Here is a 19,986-nt window from a genome sequence, read left to right on the forward strand (position 1 = left end):
TTGAAAGAGCTATTTAAACACAGCGCTGCGTCGTCTGTGATTTATTGAACAACAATCTTGGCAGGGTTGCGGCTCGTTGAGGTAAATCCCATTCTATTCATATTCTTCCTGATACCGACGGTATTTTTTGGCCCCGTTTCGCTTTCTTTTTCACTTCTTTCTCCGTGCTTCCAGCTGCATTGCTGCTACGTTTCAACCACAAAATCCATTTTCTTGATTTTTGTCTGTCATCCAATATTGAAACTGGCTTCCTGCTAACAGGGAACATCAGCGCCTTTCTTCTTCCTCTATGAGCTTTTATGGCAGTTGACAGTTTACAGCAGTTAACAATTGCATTGAAAGAAGAATATTGAATATTAAATGTTTATTGAACTTACACTTAGATTTTTTATTGAATCGGCAGTATTTGAATGGACGTTTAAATCACACGCTTCATGTACATCATGATTAATTCACCAAGTCTGGTGAATATTATTATTATAAGAACCAATAATTACCTGCTTCTCATGGCCAATACCGATAAGATAACTGATAATTTCACAGTTCATTACCTGTAGATTTTACACTCCTGAAGGTGAAGATGTAGGGAGATGGATATTTTAATTACTTTTTCTAGTCGATTAAAAAAAAAAAACTTACTTTAATAGAACATAAAGCCTCTCAATGTTTTGCATAACGATTCAAAATAAATGATTATTAATATCCAACGATAATTCATCAGCTCTAATTAAATTATGCCGATGCCGGGAAGTTTATACTATAATTCATATTATTATCACCTATTATCGTTCATAGCGTTTCATTTTAAACTGGAATTCTTCAGCCTGTCGGATTCGTTAAATCTCCTGCCGTCTCCGAGACAGTCTGATGAGGACTCTGGTGTCCTGGTCCACATACACCTCTGAAAAAGCCCACATAAATACGCTTGTTTTCTTTTCACAGGCTGGTAGATCATGCTTTGAGCCAATTCTCAGTAATCCGTCCACATGCAAGGCAAGAGTGGAAGTGAAGTTGCCATTACATGTGCCTGTTTATGTAACAACAACACGCAAAATGGTAACAGAGGGCCCACTTGTTCTGCATGGGGCAGGATTTCTCTCCTTAGTGACTGTATGTGTGCATGTATGTGAGCATTCTAGGGTTTATAGCCCTAAATGACGTGTGATTGAGCTTGGGCTTTTGTTCTGGGCTATTTTTAAACGTCTGAAATGAAGGTTATGTAAGTGGGCTGATCTGGACTAGGGAGGCAGCATTATAGCCCCGTAGACCTGCTGTGATTGAAAATGTCAGTGCCAGAGGATGTTGAGGGGATGTCCTAGATGATGAAGCCCCAGTTTGCCAAAGCCGGTTAATCACGAAAAGAAAAAAGAAATCCACCATGCAACAGCTCCTAGGATGGTTTGACTTTGTGTCCAACAACATCCGTGGGTTGCAGATAACACCCTGCTGACCTGTGTTACAGCTCAGCATGCCGGAAATCTCTCTCAAGGGACAAAATCATGATGACGTAAAAAACAGATATCATTACACAACATCTCATCATTGAATGGTTTTGGGAGGGGCGTCGTGTTCAACAGTATTATTTGTATATGAAGCTTTAATTCCTTTCTTTGTTCTGCTGCAGACTCAAGGACAGTATGTGCGAATGTTTACAGAGTGTTTAACCACGGGGGGGATTTGATGTTATGACAAATATGATATATTTCAAGTGGAAAACAGTCCAAGTTTCCAAGTCAAGTCAGGTTTTCCCTCCGGTCTTTTGTCCTCTGAACTCGTCGACAGTACGGCAGCACATCAGCAGCTACTACACCTGTGACATAGTGTGAAAAGGTCAAGCTAAGCCCTCGGCCCGGCGCAGCTTACAGCTTATATGCCCTCCACAACCCCGGTTACATTTAGAACCATACCACTGCGTGATGTCTCCGGCTGTGCGTGTATCGGGTTGTTATTTTTTTTAAAAACTACCTCTGGGTGTTGAAGCGTGTCTGTGTCAGTGTGCTCTGTTTAGTAAGCAACAGCCTGTGCGACTGAGTCACGTAGTCTTAAGTGTATGCATTCCAGACAACGGTTGAATAAAGCCGTAGACATCCTGTTTTCATGCTAGTGTGTGCTCTAAGTTCACAATAGCCCCTCTCCTTTGGACATCCAGCGCTCCCCCTCTCTCTCTCTCTTCCTCTCTCTCCCTCTCTTGTGTAGCGTTAACATGAGCAGGTGCAAAAAAGCTACTGCAACCGAGGTGACTGCGGTGACATTTCCTTAGGTTTTAAAGCTGAATCTCATTGTAAAGGTCTCTATAGTCAAAACACGGCTGAGATTTAAAAGCAAAAATCTTTAAAATGCAAGACACTTTTGTTGCTGTCTATGTCAATTCTACGTCATTGCCTTGAAAGGTTACTAAACGTGGACCTCAATGGGTGTCGTCATGTAACTATAGATTATTTTCCCAGACTTGTAATCACTGTAACAATAATTAAGTGAGTGAGCAAAGAGGAGAAAGCAAGTGGGTCAGATGAAAATAGTATTTAAAATGTTCCCAAAAAAAATAAATTATATACTATTTTCTTTATATTATGGTTTATTTACATCTACTATAAGTGGCAGTAATGATGTGAATGAATGTGGCTGCTGTTCAAAAACCAAAGCACTACGTTCTGGATGCAGACACTCAGTCTTGTTCGAGCCAATGATGTGTTGACTACTGGGCATGTGTTGTCTCTGATTACTGAACATCCTGAGCCAATAAGGTCACCGGCCCAGATACAGAGTCATATTGTGACTACACTGAACCTCCCGAGTTTCACTTTCACCGTTTGCCTTCTTTATATCATAATGCTCCCCCCACATGCGTGCACTTCCCATTTAGGAGTGAACTGAGAAAATGTTTAGTATTGTGCAAAACTTCGGTCAGCTAAATGATGATTAATAAGAGGTCTGGTTTCCCCAACCAGGAAAGAACTGGACTCTCTGATATTTGTGCATTATATCTCAGAGTTAAAACTAGGGCTGGATTCCGAACAACGATACTTATATGGCACCGACCGAATTGTGTCCATGTCTTCAACTCTAATGGAGTAAAACTCCTCAGCACCAGTGCGCCCACGCAGCACGCAGCAGGCTGTTAAGGTGACACATCGTAGGTGTGCAGGACAAACACTCTGTTTATGGACAGAGACTTTCCACTCGAGCTGAGGGAGACGGGTCACGCTGCCCTCCGTCATGCTTCCCTCCATCGCCCATTACCCTTCTCCGCTGCAATCATAATCTGAAGTCATTCTGAGACTCTGTAGGGTTTATAACCTGGCCCTGCAGTTGCTCCTGCACTGCTCGGTGTACAACACAAAGCGTAGTGATTCAACGGTGAGTCGACCCTTCAGCTTTATATAGCAACACCGATTTATCTGTGATCAGCCAATAATTACCTGGAAGCCCAGTATGGATGTAACGATGCACAATTTGGGTCTACAATATGATTTTCTCACTATTTTGTTTGTGTGAGCTTGAAGTCAAATTATGACTGAGATTCTTCTTTTTTATCATCACACATTTTTTTTATCAGATTATAGAATCCTTTATTATTTCATAGGTAGGGTATAAACTGCAAAACAATTAAGGCTACACGATATAGTAAAAGCATCATATTATTATTATTTTGACATATAATTCACAATTAGTGTGAGAATGATCCTTTTTTTTGTATTACAAATTACATTTTCATTAAAAAAAAACTATTAAAATCATGATGATGTGAAGTTTTTTGGGTGTATATACTAAACAAACATGTTTTATTAAATCTGGACATCAAGATTTGTTGGCCAGGGTATCTCTGCAGCACCTACAGTACTTCATTTGCATTCACAATTGCTGCTTCGCCATATTGTGATTTCCATAATATCTCGATTAATTGTGCAGCCCTAAAAGCAAAAATCTATTTTTCTTAGTAAAGGTTAAACTCCGATCTTTGCACCTTGATACCAAGATTCATTTTTCATCTCACCGGTTTGAATCTTCACATATTTGTATGGCAGTTTCTTTACATTCCTTCAGCCCAGTCTGTTTATTGGTCTGGTGCTAGTCCCGAAGGGGGGTCAGCTAACTCGTGTTGACCCGTTCAGGTAGAACACCAAACAGTGGATTGACCAGCATCACTGTTTTTGGTCTGAATGGGGTAGTCAGCTTTGTCACATGTGGATTTCCACAGCTGTATAAATACCACCAATAAGCACTGCTCTCTCTTTGGGCCATATAAGGCAAGTTTGACATGCATGGAAAATGTTTGAGAGCACCCGTTTAAAAAAGGATCTCATATATTCCCTTTTTTTTTTTTTTTTTTTTAAAATCAGGATGACTGCACAATGGCGTACTGTAACAAAAACTTGCTTTTGTCCCTCTGATTTACTGTCCATGTGAGTCATCACACAAGCATCGGCTTTGTCTGATTCTATTGGCCTACTCCCTCTTCTCCTGTTGGTCTTTGTCCCTTGCTCCTCTCTTTCCCGTTTGCACTTTATCTGAGCCTCCCCTACACTTGCCCTTTGCCTCGTTTTCAGTTGTATCCGCGCTCATATCCCCCACTATCATTCTGTGCACTTGTTCCATGCAATGATTGCATCTGACATGACTTATATAATGGCTTTAGTTTGCAGGCCTCTGTGCTCTGAGGGGAATTGCTGGCATTCCTGAATATTTCCCTGCTAGCTTAAGAGTCAATGTTTTTTTTCCTGTACCCTCTGTTATTGGTGTATCTATTTACCATTCCTTGGCTGTCTGCCTCCCCTGGCGCTCTGTGTAATGTCAGGAACACCTCCCCATCAGCAGCTCTACACTGCAAGCAAGTCGTATTGATGTGCAGTTCACACAGTTTCATCCTCACTCTTTTGAAATCTAGGTCAGAGCTCTATTATTTATTAATTGCTGTTTCACAACTGCCTTAGTCTTCCCACTGCTGCTCGCACAGCTCCATCTCCTACAATTCAGAATCTCCTTCTACCACTTCTGCTGTGTGTCTAATAATATCCTTTGTGCCTCTGAAGGAGGGCTGGCAGGATTAATCACAAGACAAAAGATTTCAAGAATAAAAAGGCGTAATGAAAGAGAGAAAGTGGTCACTGAATATTCATTAGGAATTTCTAAAAAACATCAAAAACACTGCGATACATTTAGCCCTCCATTAGCACAATAGCTAAACATTCAATGTTTATGTAATCTGCTTGTTGACCATCCTGCTGTGTATCATGTTCTGTATTCTATAGTGACTACTGACCTTTGCCATATCCTCAGCCCCTCCCAGAGGCAATTGTGGCCGGTGGGACGAAGGCCTCATCAGAGAGTCTGATCCCATCTCTAAGCGAGGCCGTTTTATCTCTGCATACTCCACCTCTGATTGGCTGCTGGGCTCTTGCAGGTAGATGTGGTCATAGCGGATATGCTGCTCTTGTCCTCTGCAACAGAAACAATACAAACGTGGCAGATGAGAGGAAAGCACTGAAAGCTCCTGATAAACCTCATATAGACAGTAAGCTGCAGGCAGCAGTTCCTAATGTGATAACAAACCTTGTTCAGTTATGACAGTTTCTGATGTAAGTATTTTCCTGATATATTGGTGTCTTGCATCAGGTTTTCAGCCACACTGGCACTGTAAACGACTCTCTAAGAGCTTCTCACATTCGTGGAAGTCGGAGGACAAACGTCCATCAGTTTTGGGACTTATTTTTTAGGATGACTGTAGAAATATTGACCCATTGAGCCCCAGCTGCACTTTGAAATGAATGCTAAAATAGCAAGAAGGCTAATGTTAGATCCATTAGTTAACTTGCGTGTTAAGGGACAAACTGTAGACATGTGAACATACCAAAGTTAGCATGGAAGGAGAGTACAGTGGTATTTAGCTCTAAGCACAGCTGAGGCCAAAAAAGTACAAAATAAGCAAGAATTTTAATTATACTCCGAGTACGTGACAGCACGCTAGGGTCAGGTATACTTTAGTGTACCACCGATTTATTGTGACCATGAGGACTGTCCACACAGCCTCTACACTGCAGGGGAACACGTCCTCCAAGTGGACTCTAGAAAATGGTATAAAACAGAACTACTACACGGTTGTTATCCACAGCTAGAGATGTTCCAATACCATTTCTTATTTTTCAACAAAGCCAGTCTAGGTGCTACAATTGTTGTCTCAAGTTAAACCCTTCAGAGTAAGGTGGGTTGTGACTTCACTATCATGGCTGACCCCCAAATTCCAAACAGAAGGAGAGAGGGACAAGTCCCAATAAAGAACTAATGGACGATAAGGACCATGTTGTTAAGTCTGATGATAATCTTTTGCCTGAAACACTAGACCAGACGTTCATAGTCAGACCCCCACACACACACACACACACACACACACACACACACACACACACACACACACACACACACACACACACACACACACACACACACACACACACACACACACACACACACACACACACACACACACACACACACATTCTAGTAAAAGCTGAAGCAAATGGAAAGCGACATAATCAACTAGGTCAATGGACAAAAGCAAAAATAATAATTATGTGTGTCACGTTAAACTGATACTGAGATGTGAAGACACCAGTAGCGTTGAGACAATATTCACAGTGAGAGACGCGGCATCGCTCAATGCTAGCTTTGTTTAAAACACGATGGCCTAATCAAATCCCATTTACACTAGGCTACATTTAACCACACAAAGACACATTTGTAGGGAAAGCACAAGATGACAGTTACAGCTTTAGATCATGCTGACCCAAATCTTTACCGTTGTGTTTCAAGGCCCACACACAAACGCCAGCTGGCTTGATTTGGTTCAAACTAAATCATTATAAAAGTAATCACTGAAGACCATTTTTTCTGCAAAATGGGAGCATGCAATGGGTCACTCGGTACTGGAAAGTGGAAAGAAAGGGAAGCAGGAAAATTGGAAATGGTGACTCACTGTAACACTAGCAACTAATGGTTTCAAATATAGCAGCGTATGGTGGAGCGGCTCTTGTGTGGGGTTTTGCTAGGCAGTCAATGGCCACACACACAAAGCCCCCCCAAAAAAAGTGCTTTGTTTAGACTTGCAGTACGAGCAATGGCACTCCCTAAACTGTACCCCAAAACTAGAACTGATCTGGAATCTGGCCGGGAATGCTAACAATTACACTAACAGTCAGCCAGTGGAGGAGGAGGGGGGAAGCACCATACTGTAATGTGATCTGCTCATGAAACCGCATAAACTGAGGTGGTGGGGGTGGGGGAGGGCGATAGCCAGCAACGAGCAAAAGCGCGTGTAGTCAAATGACAGCTTCCGAACGTTAACGGCTAGCTAAATAGATCTGGGAAATTTTTATTAGCCCACTTGTAAATGGCTCTCTGTTCTTTTCTGAGGGGGAACGGTTCTCTCAAGTCTCGCCCCCGGAGGCAGATGCCAGAATGTCAGTGACTTCGCTGCCAGTGTCAAAATGGAAGTGGCTTCTGAAGAGAAGAGGGAAAACACAACCATAATTGCTGGTGCAGGCCCACAATGGCCTAGTGTGTGGTTTCTTTATGTGCCAAAGAGCACGGAGCCTCGTCTCTGGCTGGAAGGGTGCTGGTGGGGTAATGATCGAGACCATCCCCGGACTACAGGAGAGATTTATATGGGGAGATGTGCATCATTTATGTAATATGTAGGGATAAATCTGCGTGTTTAAAAAGGTGTCATGGGCTGCTGAAGGGAGCAATGGATTGTGCATGCTTATCTGTGTGATTGCCTAAATTGTACCTTGACAAAAAAATAAAATAAAAAAAATAACGGCGGGGGGGCAAAATTAATACCCAGATGGTGTGTGACTACCCCCGCCTGAACACATTTTTCTCACTCATTCAGTCGCACACTTCCTCATCTCCATAGAGGTTTGGCACTTACATAATCACATCATCAAGCTCTAACCCACTCCCCCCTCCTCTTCCCTTCCCCTCTCTCTCCCAGTTTCTTTCTCCCTGTCCCTCTTGTGAGCGTGCAGAATAATCTGATCCCTGGGGAGGATTTGTCTGGAGGATGAGAGAAAGATGTGTGTGTAGAGGTGGGGGTAGCGGGGAGGAAGAGGAGAGGAACAGGGGAGGGGGGGGGCACAACACAAGCACAACATCCCCACAAGAGCTCCATTACTTTCTAACGAACTGGGCCCCCGTTACGACGAGAACAGAGATTGTGTGTGCAGATAGCAGTCTGTTCTTGTGAAAGCACTACGGCGTTTGAGCGGCTGCCAATCTCCTCGTTGCTCCCCAGCTGTGCACCGCGCAGGGGACGGCTAACAGAGGAGCCACGCTAACTGCACCACAGCTGGGATGAATGAAACTGACGACGTGCACAGACGAAGGAGAGGAGGGACGATGGGCGGAGTCTGAAAACTTGCAAAAATGTGCTCAAGGACTCAACTTTTCCACTCAACCTCATTACTACCAGCCAAACAACAACAGACAGGGATATTAACATACGCTAAAGGCTGGATACTGACATAAATAAACAGTATTTTGTAAGAATCTGATATGTTATGGAGAGTGGAAGGGTAACTTTGGGATCTACAAGGGATTGTACTGTAGACAGAGGTGGGAAAAGCGATTCTTGTATGCATCATAATTGGCTTTCAAACTCCTTTTTCAAACTTAAATGGTTTCCTTTTGACATAACTATTACAAATTAAAAAATAAAGATTACAGAAACCAACAACATGTAAATAACTGACAAATAGGGCTGTGGTGATACAATAAGTATCACAATACAGGGGTCACGATTCAATATTCTGCAATGTATTGATTTAAAATACATTTGTATTTATCACAGCAATCCTGGTTTTTGCTTCCCACAATTAAATGAACCTGATCGTCTACATTATTGACGTTTAAAATGCTCTGCTCATAGAAAACTCTCAGTCGAGCGCTCCCTAAACTAACAGCCAGCCACTTCAGGTGATCGAGATGTTTTAGTTGAGCTGTCATATTACTGCACACCTAGAGGCTTTTATTCCTGGAAAAAAACCTGCTGCATTAAGCTACTGCTGACAACTGCTGCAGCTTCACATTAAAAGCATTTAACTGGAGAAACACGCAGTTTTTTTTGGACAGCGGATCAGTTTGAAATATGTCTCGCAGTAATGGAACAAGAAGGAGCAGCCACAGTGAGCTGTTAGAGGAAGAGCCGCAGGCCGCACGCCGCACACCTCCAACCTCTCGGCCAGGTAACTAAAGCTACCGTCACTGTCGCAGTTCACTGACTCGTGCCGAGTGAAGCATTAAATCCGATCACAGTTGCCGTCGTGCAGCTCTAGTGGGCGTGGGACGAAATCTTTAGGCCATGATCATCCTAATAATCCTACTAGTTGCTTAAAAATCTTAAAATGGCACAAAAACAAACTGTACTTTACTTAACAAGTATTTTTTATTGCATTGCACCTCCGATAAGCATCTCCCTTTGCAGGAAATACAAAGGCTTCAGCTGTGGTGACAGGCTGTAAACATGTGGGTTTAATCCCCTCGTTCACAATAAAATCAATAAATCAATATAAGACTAGACAGCTAGACAGGTTTTACTCATGTTAAAATCTTCACAATTATCCAGATAATGAAAATTCACCATGATATACTGAGCAATAGCGTATAAAATGCCATCTCTACCATCTAGCGGTTGAGCGTTTAAACACAAAAATCAAACAATTTGAGAATCCATAAAACATCACGAAACAAAATCACAAAGTGTTTTGATATTTTTTTTACACCACTAGTCAGTAAATATGTAAATAAACTTCAATTACCGGAATCATTTTTAAAAAGTGTTACTAAAAATCACACTTATGGTAACATGACATAATAATCAAGTACAGATCACACCTCTTTGAACCATTTGTGTGAATATTTGCCACTGATACACATACTAAAAGGTCTGAACAGAAGCCTTAAAATACCACTTTTGACAGTTCACATAAATAAATGACGAGAATAATCACGGCCGTTGGTACAAACTCGTTTTCGCATTATTGCACCAGATTTGTTTGCACCCTACTCTCTGTTCCGGCCAGAAAAGAAACCCTGTTAAGTGGTTTCTCTGTCTTGTTATGCTCACTATAAAATGTACTCTCAAGTAGCCTGGGTGATCTCAGACAGATGGGAAGAGGCGGAGTGGCTGAGATATTGCCTGGAGTAAAAAGAGGAGGATGAAACAAACAACTAGCACAGTGGCTCACCAGTGATTATACTATAGTGGTTTTCTGACCTGTAATTAGGGTAAATCTGGAGCATTAACCAAATGGCACATTTTCACCTTGTCCTCAGTCTGAGACAATTAAAGAGGAGACGGATGATACCGATCGTGCTGAGAAAGACGCAATGTCACCCCTTTACAGGAAAGCGCAGTTTCTGAGGCCATGTTGGTGCTCGCATTCTCAGTCAGAGCATGAACAACCAGGAGCTCGCCACAAATGGAGACACGGTGTGCACAATTACTGAGACTTGTGAAAAGACAAGTATCTGAGAGGAGAATAGATTGAAGGATTGCCAAGGCCAGAATTACACTATTGAGAGTCGTGAATGAGCGCATAGAATCAGGGCTTCAGATGCGTTTCTAAGCCCTCTGAATGCCTGATATATTCCAACTGAAAGACTACCCACCCACAGACGCCTGCCACCACGACCAGCGGTTTATTTCACAGTCTCCACAAAGAAACGTGGGCTAACTGCTAGTCTCCCCTTTTGATATGATGGTTATTTTTTTTTTTTAATCTACTGAAAAACAACCTCAGTGCCCCATTGTAGAAATTGCACAAGGCATCTGTCCTGCAGAAACCGGCTTTACGTACACTGAGAGAGACTGCCAAAGCACCGGTGATTGAATGAAGGGTGTCAGCAAATCAGGAGCTGGTGGGTAGGAGTTGAACAGTGTGGTGTTTATTTCTGTATCAACCCATGACCCGGTGTTCCCACACTGCGGGCTAAGCTATGCTAACTATTAAAACAGGGCCAACACACAGCTCTGTGCTTTACATTGAAGCCCATAATCCCGTCCGATTGAATTAAAGACGCCAACAACACATGCAAAGGCCACACACTGGTACAGAGTCATTCTACCATCTGCCGACAGCTAAAAAGCTACTCCAATTGTTTGACATATTTACGTAAGACGGCTCCCACTCCGCGCACGTCATGTAACAAATATCTGCCAGCCGATTTCCAGTAAACTTATTGCTCATGTTTTAACATATGTGAGAAAATCAACTGAGGAGAAGAAAATATTCTAGATTTATCCTCTTATCCTCTGTGCATCATGCAAAATTCATGGCACGCACATAAATTATTCATAAGTACTCATCAAGGCTCATCCTCCAAAAAAGCATTGGCTATATAAATAATAAACAACTCTGATAGGTACAAGACCTGAGCCTCCAGAGAGAAAGTGCTATACATACAATGCTTTGCCTGACTTACAGTTGGCCTATTGAAGATGGCAAAAACTCTACAAGCTTCAATGCCCCGCAGAGCCGTTTAACACAACATTACAGAGGAATGGCTTGCGGATGCCAATTACATAAGGATTACATTGGGGGAGGGTTAACAGGCAGAGGCTTTAGTAGAGTAATACTGCATAAAAATGCAGCCTGCATGACGCTTTTCATCGAGCATGCCTCAGTCGCAGAGACTCAACAAGGACAAATACATTAAAAAGGGGCAGTACCACCATTTTCATCTGAATGTTATATAATTCTTACATTGACTGACAGTGAAAGCCACAGTAGGCAAGGACAGAGGCAACCTCGTCAATCAGGTGATGCAGAGGCTAATAAGTGGAGTTTTCCAGAAACCATACTAGTGTAGAACTGAACTAGAATATTTTAGATATCTTATATAGATATAGACATAGAAAATACACCATCTAGAACAGGAAGTTATTAACTTTGAGTTAGGTGAAAAGCAAAGAAAAAAGGAATACACAATACCGATAACATAACAGATAATTTCACAGTTTTGTATTTTAAAAAGAAGTTTATAAGCTGTAGTTTACGCACACTGGAAGGTAAGAAAGGCTAAGATGTAGTGAGTAAGGATGATGAGTTATTATCATCATCAACTGATGATTTATCGGAATAACACAAGATCTACATTTCCAATTATTGGCTGATAATTTATCTGGCGCAATAATTACTGTATCCATCCCTAAAAAGTGGGGGGGGGGGATCAATGCTGGATATGAGCACAAAGGTTTAACTGCACTGTTAACGTTTGTTAATTTGATTTAGAGAAGTCACACATATCTACAAAATGTCAAGAATAACGTCAATACTTTGTGGTCCTTGAGGCAACATCATACTACAATCAAATCCATAAAAGATAGAGAAGATGTCTTTAATAAGCCACAGATTAACTTTCTTTCTAAAAATGGGCGGTAATGTAATGCAGTACTTAGTATGTGAAAATATCTCATCTACAATCCCCAGCAGAGGACGATGCTGAATAAATTGATTCAGTTAAAAAGGTATATGTTCACGTAGTTATTTCATGTAACTTCTTTTTCCTTTTACACACCCTGCTACTATATTTACACTGTAAATAATACAGCATAAATAAATGATACAGCTAAAGGGCACCCAGAATTTAATCACACTGCCATCTGAAACAATGAAAAGACCATACGAGCACAGACATTACGAGCACGGTGCACCTACCTTTCATTCCCAGGCTGAAACTCTGAGAGTAAGGAAGGCCGACGGCGATGCGGCTGGGACAGGTGGGAGCTGTAGTCCCTGGCATGGTGAGAGTGGTAGTCAACCAGTCCCGATTCCTGGAACACAAGCAACAACAAGTTGTCACAGTATGGAACAAAATACAGTATCCTTTCTCCTTGAGAATGATGCAAAGACCCCAAAAATAATATATTTATTTCCATTCCCATCCCCTGCCTTGTTTCTGCTTTTCTCTCCATCCCTCATGTCTCCCTCTCCTTCCATTTGTTTCTCACACAACTGGAGTAACACATGCAGCTACTGTAAACTTGCGCCTCTGCCAATCAGGGACTGTAGGACACAGCCCGTCAACCCTCATCTCCTCCTGAATGTGATGATAAGAGGGAGTGGTAGGATTAACCACAGGTGCAGCTGTGGGGATCCTGGGGGGGGAGCCTCGGATTCTCCCGCCATACAAGAACAAAAAAACAGAAAGCCTCACAAACACTGGAGGAAACGGAATGAACTTCTACATCAACTAGAGGCCTCTTCTTTGAAGCACAGACAGCTTTGTCCGTGATACGCAGGAGAACATAATCTTGATAATTAGGGGATGTGTGTGGATACAATGGGGAGGCCTTAACGTGACTCCACGACGACAACATGAACTTTCAACTCAAACATCTAATGAGGGAACAGTTCTGTGTGCACAACATGGTAACCTGGGAACATTTCTGATGGAAAAACACCAGTCAGGGCCCCTGAGGTCAGGCCCTCTCCAGTGGTTCAGAGTAATACCCTGTTTACTAAATATCCACCCAGCAGGCAGAGGCAGAGCTACAAAGAAAAGTTGACGCACTACAGGTGGCGCCATTTAATGCATCGCGTGCCGGAGCTCCTCTTACCGTGTGTGCCCGTTGCAGCTGCAGTGGTAGACTGGCAGGGTTTGGCAGGTGCCGTGTGTCCACAGTCCTCCGGCCCGACGGCACAGACTGGGGATGAGAGGACATGCTGGCACAGCCGCTTCCTCTACAGACAGGAAGTGGGTGTGGCTCCGGAGCAGATGCCGTGCATTATCGGCTGTTTCTCTTAGCCAGCAACCTGCAGAGAGAACAACAAAAGAAACAGATGAGCCGTGAGACATTTCAAACACCTTCATACCTGCAAAAAAACACAATGCATGAAACATTACGCAACGTGCGTGACTGTTGCTCGGAAACAATTGGATCTTTTCTGGCGAGCGGCCTCCAGAGTAGCTGGAGATGAAAAGTGTGTATCTCTGTCTTCTCCGGATATCAGAATGTCATCACCTCCCTAGCACAGCTGCTCCCCACCCCCCCCAGTCTTTTGCTCCTTGTAAAAGGAGTGAGAGTCCCTGCACCTGCTAGACCGAACCCCTCCTTTGCCGCTTAGTGAATGGCCCAGTGTCCTCGCACTGAGAACACACAGACAGACACCAGCCAAGTCAAGCAGTTCGCCCGTAAACCAAAAATACTCAGGAGTTTAATGGGGGCTTTAGAGGCAACATAAATAACTCAATGAAGCATAGACATGTAGGCCTTGAGAGTCGGGGCACTAGACTTTAACTCCAGATGACGTTATGCAAACTAGAGCGGTCTCTCATCTACGAGGCGTGTGTCATATTGACCAGAAAAGACTGAATGAGTAAAACGCTGTAGCGCGCCCCCACATGCTGTAAAAGCTACGGGAAGAGGTGTTTACTCTGCACAGAGGTAGAGAGTGAAAACAAAGAGGCAAGATGAATAATATTATTATTACAGACAAACATAACTGTATGGAGACAATGCTGAAATATGAAAATAACTTCATAAACCATCAATGGGAATGTATTTGAAGACTTCTTAAATGCAATGTCAGTACAACATTCAGCTCTTTCCAGCTTGTTACTGCACTCTTCTCAGACACTAAACGCCTGTGATAGTAGTAGTGGGTGGACTAGTACTCATGACGTGTCCCTGTGACTCCTGCCAACAAAGAAATTAGGACTCCTGCCATTTCTATGGGCCTCCGACTAATGACGCCTCTCTCTCTCTCTCTCACACACTCTCTCTCTCTCTCTGTCTCATAGCTCATGTCCTGGCGCTGTGCGAGGCTACACAACAAGCGGCACGGTGGCAGAAACACGGGCTCTCAACATGGCACAGATCGAAGTCTTGACAAGACAGCAAAGTGCTCTGGGTGAACTGCAGTTTTGAAAGGGAAAGTCACCGCCACTGAGACGACCTCACACGCATTTAATTTATACATGATGGTAATGAGATTTGAAACTGGAATGAAAAGAAATGATTACTTAATAACCACAACAACAAGGAATGTTAAGGAAATATAACACTTACAATTGAATTAATAGTGTATCCACTGCAAGCTTGTGTTCTTTATTGATCTAAGATTTGTTTATTTTAGGTGCTTCTGTATTTTGATGTGAACACACAATCCTCACCCGAGCCGGATGCTAGGTAGGACTTAATATGTATATTCTAATAAATGAAATTAATCATGTTTAACGGCTGTGGATTAGTGATACCGTAACAGTACAGCTGTCTGCTAGGGGTTAACTTTAGTCTTTTTATTAGTCGGACAGTCGCAGAAAAACTTGACCACAGCGGCTCCAACCAGGACTCTGACTCTGGGGATGAAGACACAGGGGTTCAGGCAGCGACAGGAGAGGAATGAAACGGAGGAAGACGAGCGGGTTTGCAGCAACTGTTAATGTTATCCATCGTATGGTTAAGTACGCCACTATTTGTTTTTGTGAAGTTGGAAGTTATTTATTCCGTGTACTGAACAAGACTTGTGTCTCACTCTTATTTTAACACTAAAATGTAGGAATTTTCTTTTAAAACTAAAATAATAACACTTGGTCGGACTCGCATTCATTGGCCGTCTATAAACTGTAATATTAGCCCATTAGCACTTATGCCAGGTCAGCTATCTCCACTGGTGGCCTGGTTCCTCCATAGTGGTCCCTTGAAACCTGGACAGGGCTTGAGTAATGACCTCTGCAACCAGCTAACAAGCACTTTTTATAACACCATGAACCTGAGACCAGATAACACCACAAAGGTGCCTACATCGCTGGCATAGTTCGAGAGTCAGTGTGCCAGCCTCCATTGTCCCACTCCAGTTTTGACTCTTTTTTTTTGCAGTACAAAGAGTGGCACTATCTACCCTTCCTTCCTGCTCGACTGTCACAAACACAAAGTGTCACTTGATTTCAGTTACGCAAAAGGGCTCTATTACAAACAGCTGAACATGGCTCTGGCTTTAAGGAACAGAGGAGCTCTGTAAACGTAGGGCTCAAGAGAGGCCATGAGATAGGAAAACGCTGCAGAAATTCTCACACCGGCTACAGACTTTGCCTTTGTGTCGAGTAGTCTAAACTGTGGCTTCAAATATTTTCAAGAAACTGGTGCACACTCATCTTTTGGTCAGACAGACCTGGATAAACAAACCACGCAAAGGGAAGTGCTAAAGTCCCTGAGCACACCTCACTGCTGGCGAAATACTACATGAGGGAAACTCGCGATGTTGACAAAGAATGCAAATATGCGCAACAAAAAAGGGCCCGAAAAAAAGAGGCCGGCGAGACAAAGGAAGGGTGAGATAAGCCATCCCTCCTTGGAAGCCTCCCTTTGATGGCCGTCCAGTCCAGAGAGATTCCCCTGAGAAGGACGAAAACAAGTCTGAAGGCAGTCACAAGATCTGCAGAGGACAAAAAAAAACCTGAATCAAGATGAGAGGGCCAACACAATGAGAGAGCTTTGACATAAACTCTGAGGCGAATGGGGCCTTCCAGACGAGAGGCTAAACACATGCACTGGCACCGCTACAGACACCCACAGGCAAGTTGATGGCTCGCTGCCAACACTGCGAATGAACTCAGTCACCTCACTCTCTCTCACTCTAGCGTGCTTTTCCTTCTCCCCGCTCTTTTGCTTTCGTCTTCAGCACAGAGCAGAGTGGGCCTCAGCCTTCAGCGGTGCAAGCCAATATTTCATCCTCTTACCCCCTCCCTCCTTCCCTCCACCAACCCCCGTACCCTCCCACCCTCCCTCTCCATTTTAGGAATGGGCTGTGGAAATACTAGCACAGAGCACACACACAGACGGCTTCCAGCCTGCCAAGGAGAGCAGGAGGCTGACTTCAAACAACAGTCTAATACTACTGACATAAACAGTTAATCAAATCTCTTAGCCTTGTCTGACTTTGGTAGCTCGACACTCGGGCTCTTAACGGGAGTACGAGGCATTCGGCAGCTTGTAACATATTTTTTGATAAGAGCTTGGACCTCGATAGACTCGGGCTCTGTTACTTATATGCCCATTGAAAATAATATGCCAGTATTTATACTTAAAGGTTACTGAGCTGTCAGGAACGGACTTGTGCAATTATGACAGCCAGGAGAGACGTTCATTCAAATGCATGTGGCTGTTGTAAAAAAGGCAGATGAGTGAACTGTAGTGGGCATGAGTCTTGGTCTGGGAACCACATCAGAAGTCTATAAAGCAGTGCCCCTAGAGAGCTGAGCTCAGGGGAGGAAAGGGGGAGGTGGGGGGCTGCTAGGACTCTCAGCCTAGGAATGTGGCACCCTGTCAGGTCTCATAAGGATTTATCTCCCTGGAGCCTCATTACCGAAGGGCCCTGGACAAGGAGGGCTCTCGCTCGCTTAGCCTCTCACTCACTCACCCCTCTGCCTCGATACCGTTGCACATGAACGTGAACGCCGATTTTCAAAACGAGCCTCATCTTTGCTCACAGCACGGGGGCCATAAGACGCACACAGAAAGTCAAACTAGGTGCTGGGGCAAGTACTGTACAACTAAATCTTGAAGAACTTCTGCGACTGGCCGAAATCTGGTAAAATACACAAGTTGTTTTAACCTTCACTGTTGCACCCTGGCTTCAACACTCATCTGCGGTTGTTGGTTGCTCTGCTCCCACCCTTCGCCCCCCCCCCCTTTCCCATCCACCCAAATTTAACATGGAAACAAAGCTCTCGCAATTAATCCGCTGAAGCTTCAGTATTGGGGCCCCAAGAGGTTTTTTAAGGTCAGGGCGCAGAAACAAGGTCAATCTGTGTGGTAAGCATAGTTCCTTACAGCGAAAACCCCTTAAGCCTTTACCGTGTGACCTCACCCATATTTTGTTTTATCAGCTATGGAGACTGCGATTACCCAGGGTACCATGCAAAGCCTGTTACTGATTTTTTCTTAAGAGACCCAGGAATATTTTCCTGACTGCTTTCCGTGTAATAAAAATCTCTCTCTCTCTCTCTCTCTCTCACTCTCCCCCCCACCCCGTGTGTGTCGACAACAGTTTAATCCAAACACAGCAAAGTAAAGAGGAGGAAGTTGCAGCACAACAGGCAGTAAAAAAAAATGGGAAGGTGATTGCAAACACCTTTAAATTAACGGTTGGACAAGAGCAAGTAAAACCACTCATAGATCTGCCAAACCCTAGTACAACGCCCTTTACACTGCCAACACATTGCTGACAGGGCAGAATGCCCGTTTCCTAGTAGACGTGGTCCTACTGACTATTAAAGTGGACCACAACACAAGATCAATGTAGTGCCAGGGCCGTAATGTAAGATATTATATACTGTGGGTACACTTTTAACCTTAAATATAGCAGTACAGCTGCAACAATTAATCCATTAATCGATTACTCAATGGAAAGAACATTAGTTGGCGGATATTTTCAGTAATCTTTCAAGCAAAAATGTCAAATATTTGCTGGTTCCAGGTTAAATGTTAGGATTTGCTGCTTTTACTTCATAATTTATGATATAAACAAATGTCTTTGGGTTTAGGATTGTCGGTTGGACCAAAAGAAGCAATTTGAAGACGTCTTTTTGGGCTCTGGGAAACTACGATGAGAATTGTTCACAAATTTTCATTAAAATAATCGAGAGGTTGATCAATACTGAAAATAGTAGTTGTAGAGCTACATGATATGTAAAAAAAAATAACAATTTTGCTCATTTTTGCATCACAATTTTCATTTTTGCTGAAAAAATCCCAACGATGTGACATTTGTTGGGGTCTGTACCATGTTTTCTTACATCATGAGAAGTGAGAACAATATTTATAGACCAGGGCATCTCTGCAGCACTACAGTACTTCTGCCATATTGCAATTACGATAATATTCCTACTAATTGTGCAGCCCTACATGGCAGACAAGCTGAATACAGATTTAATACATATCAAAAAACCCATTACTGAGCAAACAGACAGCCAAGAGAATGAGTTACTAACAGGGAAGTAAAACCAAATGTTAGCTAACAGAGAGAAGGCTGTAAAAGGCAGCAGGTGATATAATTGTTGCCTGTGTGCAAGCTTGATATATAGTGCAGATTTTGGCAGGCGGGCAGGCAGAGCTAGAGCACTGCTATAAGCACCAAACAGTGAAAGAACATCCCGACACCCTGAGCTGATCTAACATCCACTCAACTTTCAGACAGGAAGTCAGCGGTCACAACACACAGTCAGCAACTGAAGGGACTGTGAGAAAAGTGTGAACACCCAGTCAACTTTGGCACAGCTGTAATTTGTCTGACGGAAAGAGTTACAATCATCTCCCCCAAAACCACAGCCTGTCACACCTTTCATTATGACTCTGACTGAACGGCGCACTTACCATCATGTTAACGACAGTGTGATTCGCCCCAAAACAAATGGCTGCAGCTGCCAGCGAGGATTTAAAAAAAAAAAAAAAAAAAAAGTCATTATGAAACTGGAAATGTGTTGAAATGTAAACAAAGGCAGCCCAGAGACCTTTAACATGGATTATTTTTAGCGTTTATCAAATATATATATATGGAGATATAGATATATATATATATATAGAGAGATATAGATATATATATATATAGATGGGGCTTTCGCAGTGAAGGAATTTCCCCTGCAGTGGTTTAGAGGAAACTCAACAGCACTGTATGTGATATTATCGACATTTTTGGTGTTTTTGCTAATTACTTTTGTAAGGGGTACAACCGGACTACCTTTAATCTCAGTATCTACTTGTAGTAAATCACTTTCAGCTGAAAAAAAGTCATCAGTTATTCAACATATTGGGCTGAAAGTCGCTAGCTAACAGGGTCACTGCTTAAACTGAAACACTAGCGAGCCGCGGGACGTAAACGGGGATAATCAGCGGACGAGTCTGCGTTCTGTTTCCAGTCAGCAGTTTTTCCAGAGCGAGTGACGTTGAGGCTACCTAACTTCCTACTGTACGATGTTGTCATTCTCAGG

At 43.0% G+C, this 19,986-nt stretch overlaps 1 protein-coding gene and 1 long non-coding RNA gene across 5 annotated transcripts in view; one reads left to right on the forward strand and one right to left on the reverse strand.

The window, feature by feature from the left end:
* Window positions 1–19,986, reverse strand: part of ncor2 (nuclear receptor corepressor 2) — a 108,830-nt gene that overhangs the window by 73,990 nt on the left and 14,854 nt on the right. For all 4 annotated transcript variants that reach the window (XM_051423326.1, XM_051423328.1, XM_051423327.1 and 1 more), the window contains exons 2-4: window positions 13,616–13,811; window positions 12,714–12,829; window positions 5,261–5,438 (exon numbers count right to left, since the gene is read on the reverse strand). In XM_051423326.1, coding sequence (XP_051279286.1) covers window positions 5,261–5,438; window positions 12,714–12,829; window positions 13,616–13,720 — 399 coding nt within the window. In that variant the 5' untranslated portion in view covers window positions 13,721–13,811. The remainder of the gene's footprint in view (window positions 1–5,260; window positions 5,439–12,713; window positions 12,830–13,615; window positions 13,812–19,986) is intronic.
* Window positions 14,879–15,376, forward strand: LOC127376424 (uncharacterized). The gene is made up of 3 exons (XR_007887512.1): window positions 14,879–14,982; window positions 15,135–15,187; window positions 15,305–15,376. It is a non-coding gene; the product is annotated as an uncharacterized LOC127376424 (long non-coding RNA).

This window comes from Dicentrarchus labrax, unplaced genomic scaffold (genome assembly GCF_905237075.1).
Source record: "Dicentrarchus labrax unplaced genomic scaffold, dlabrax2021, whole genome shotgun sequence".
Classification (NCBI taxonomy): domain Eukaryota; kingdom Metazoa; phylum Chordata; class Actinopteri; family Moronidae; genus Dicentrarchus; species Dicentrarchus labrax.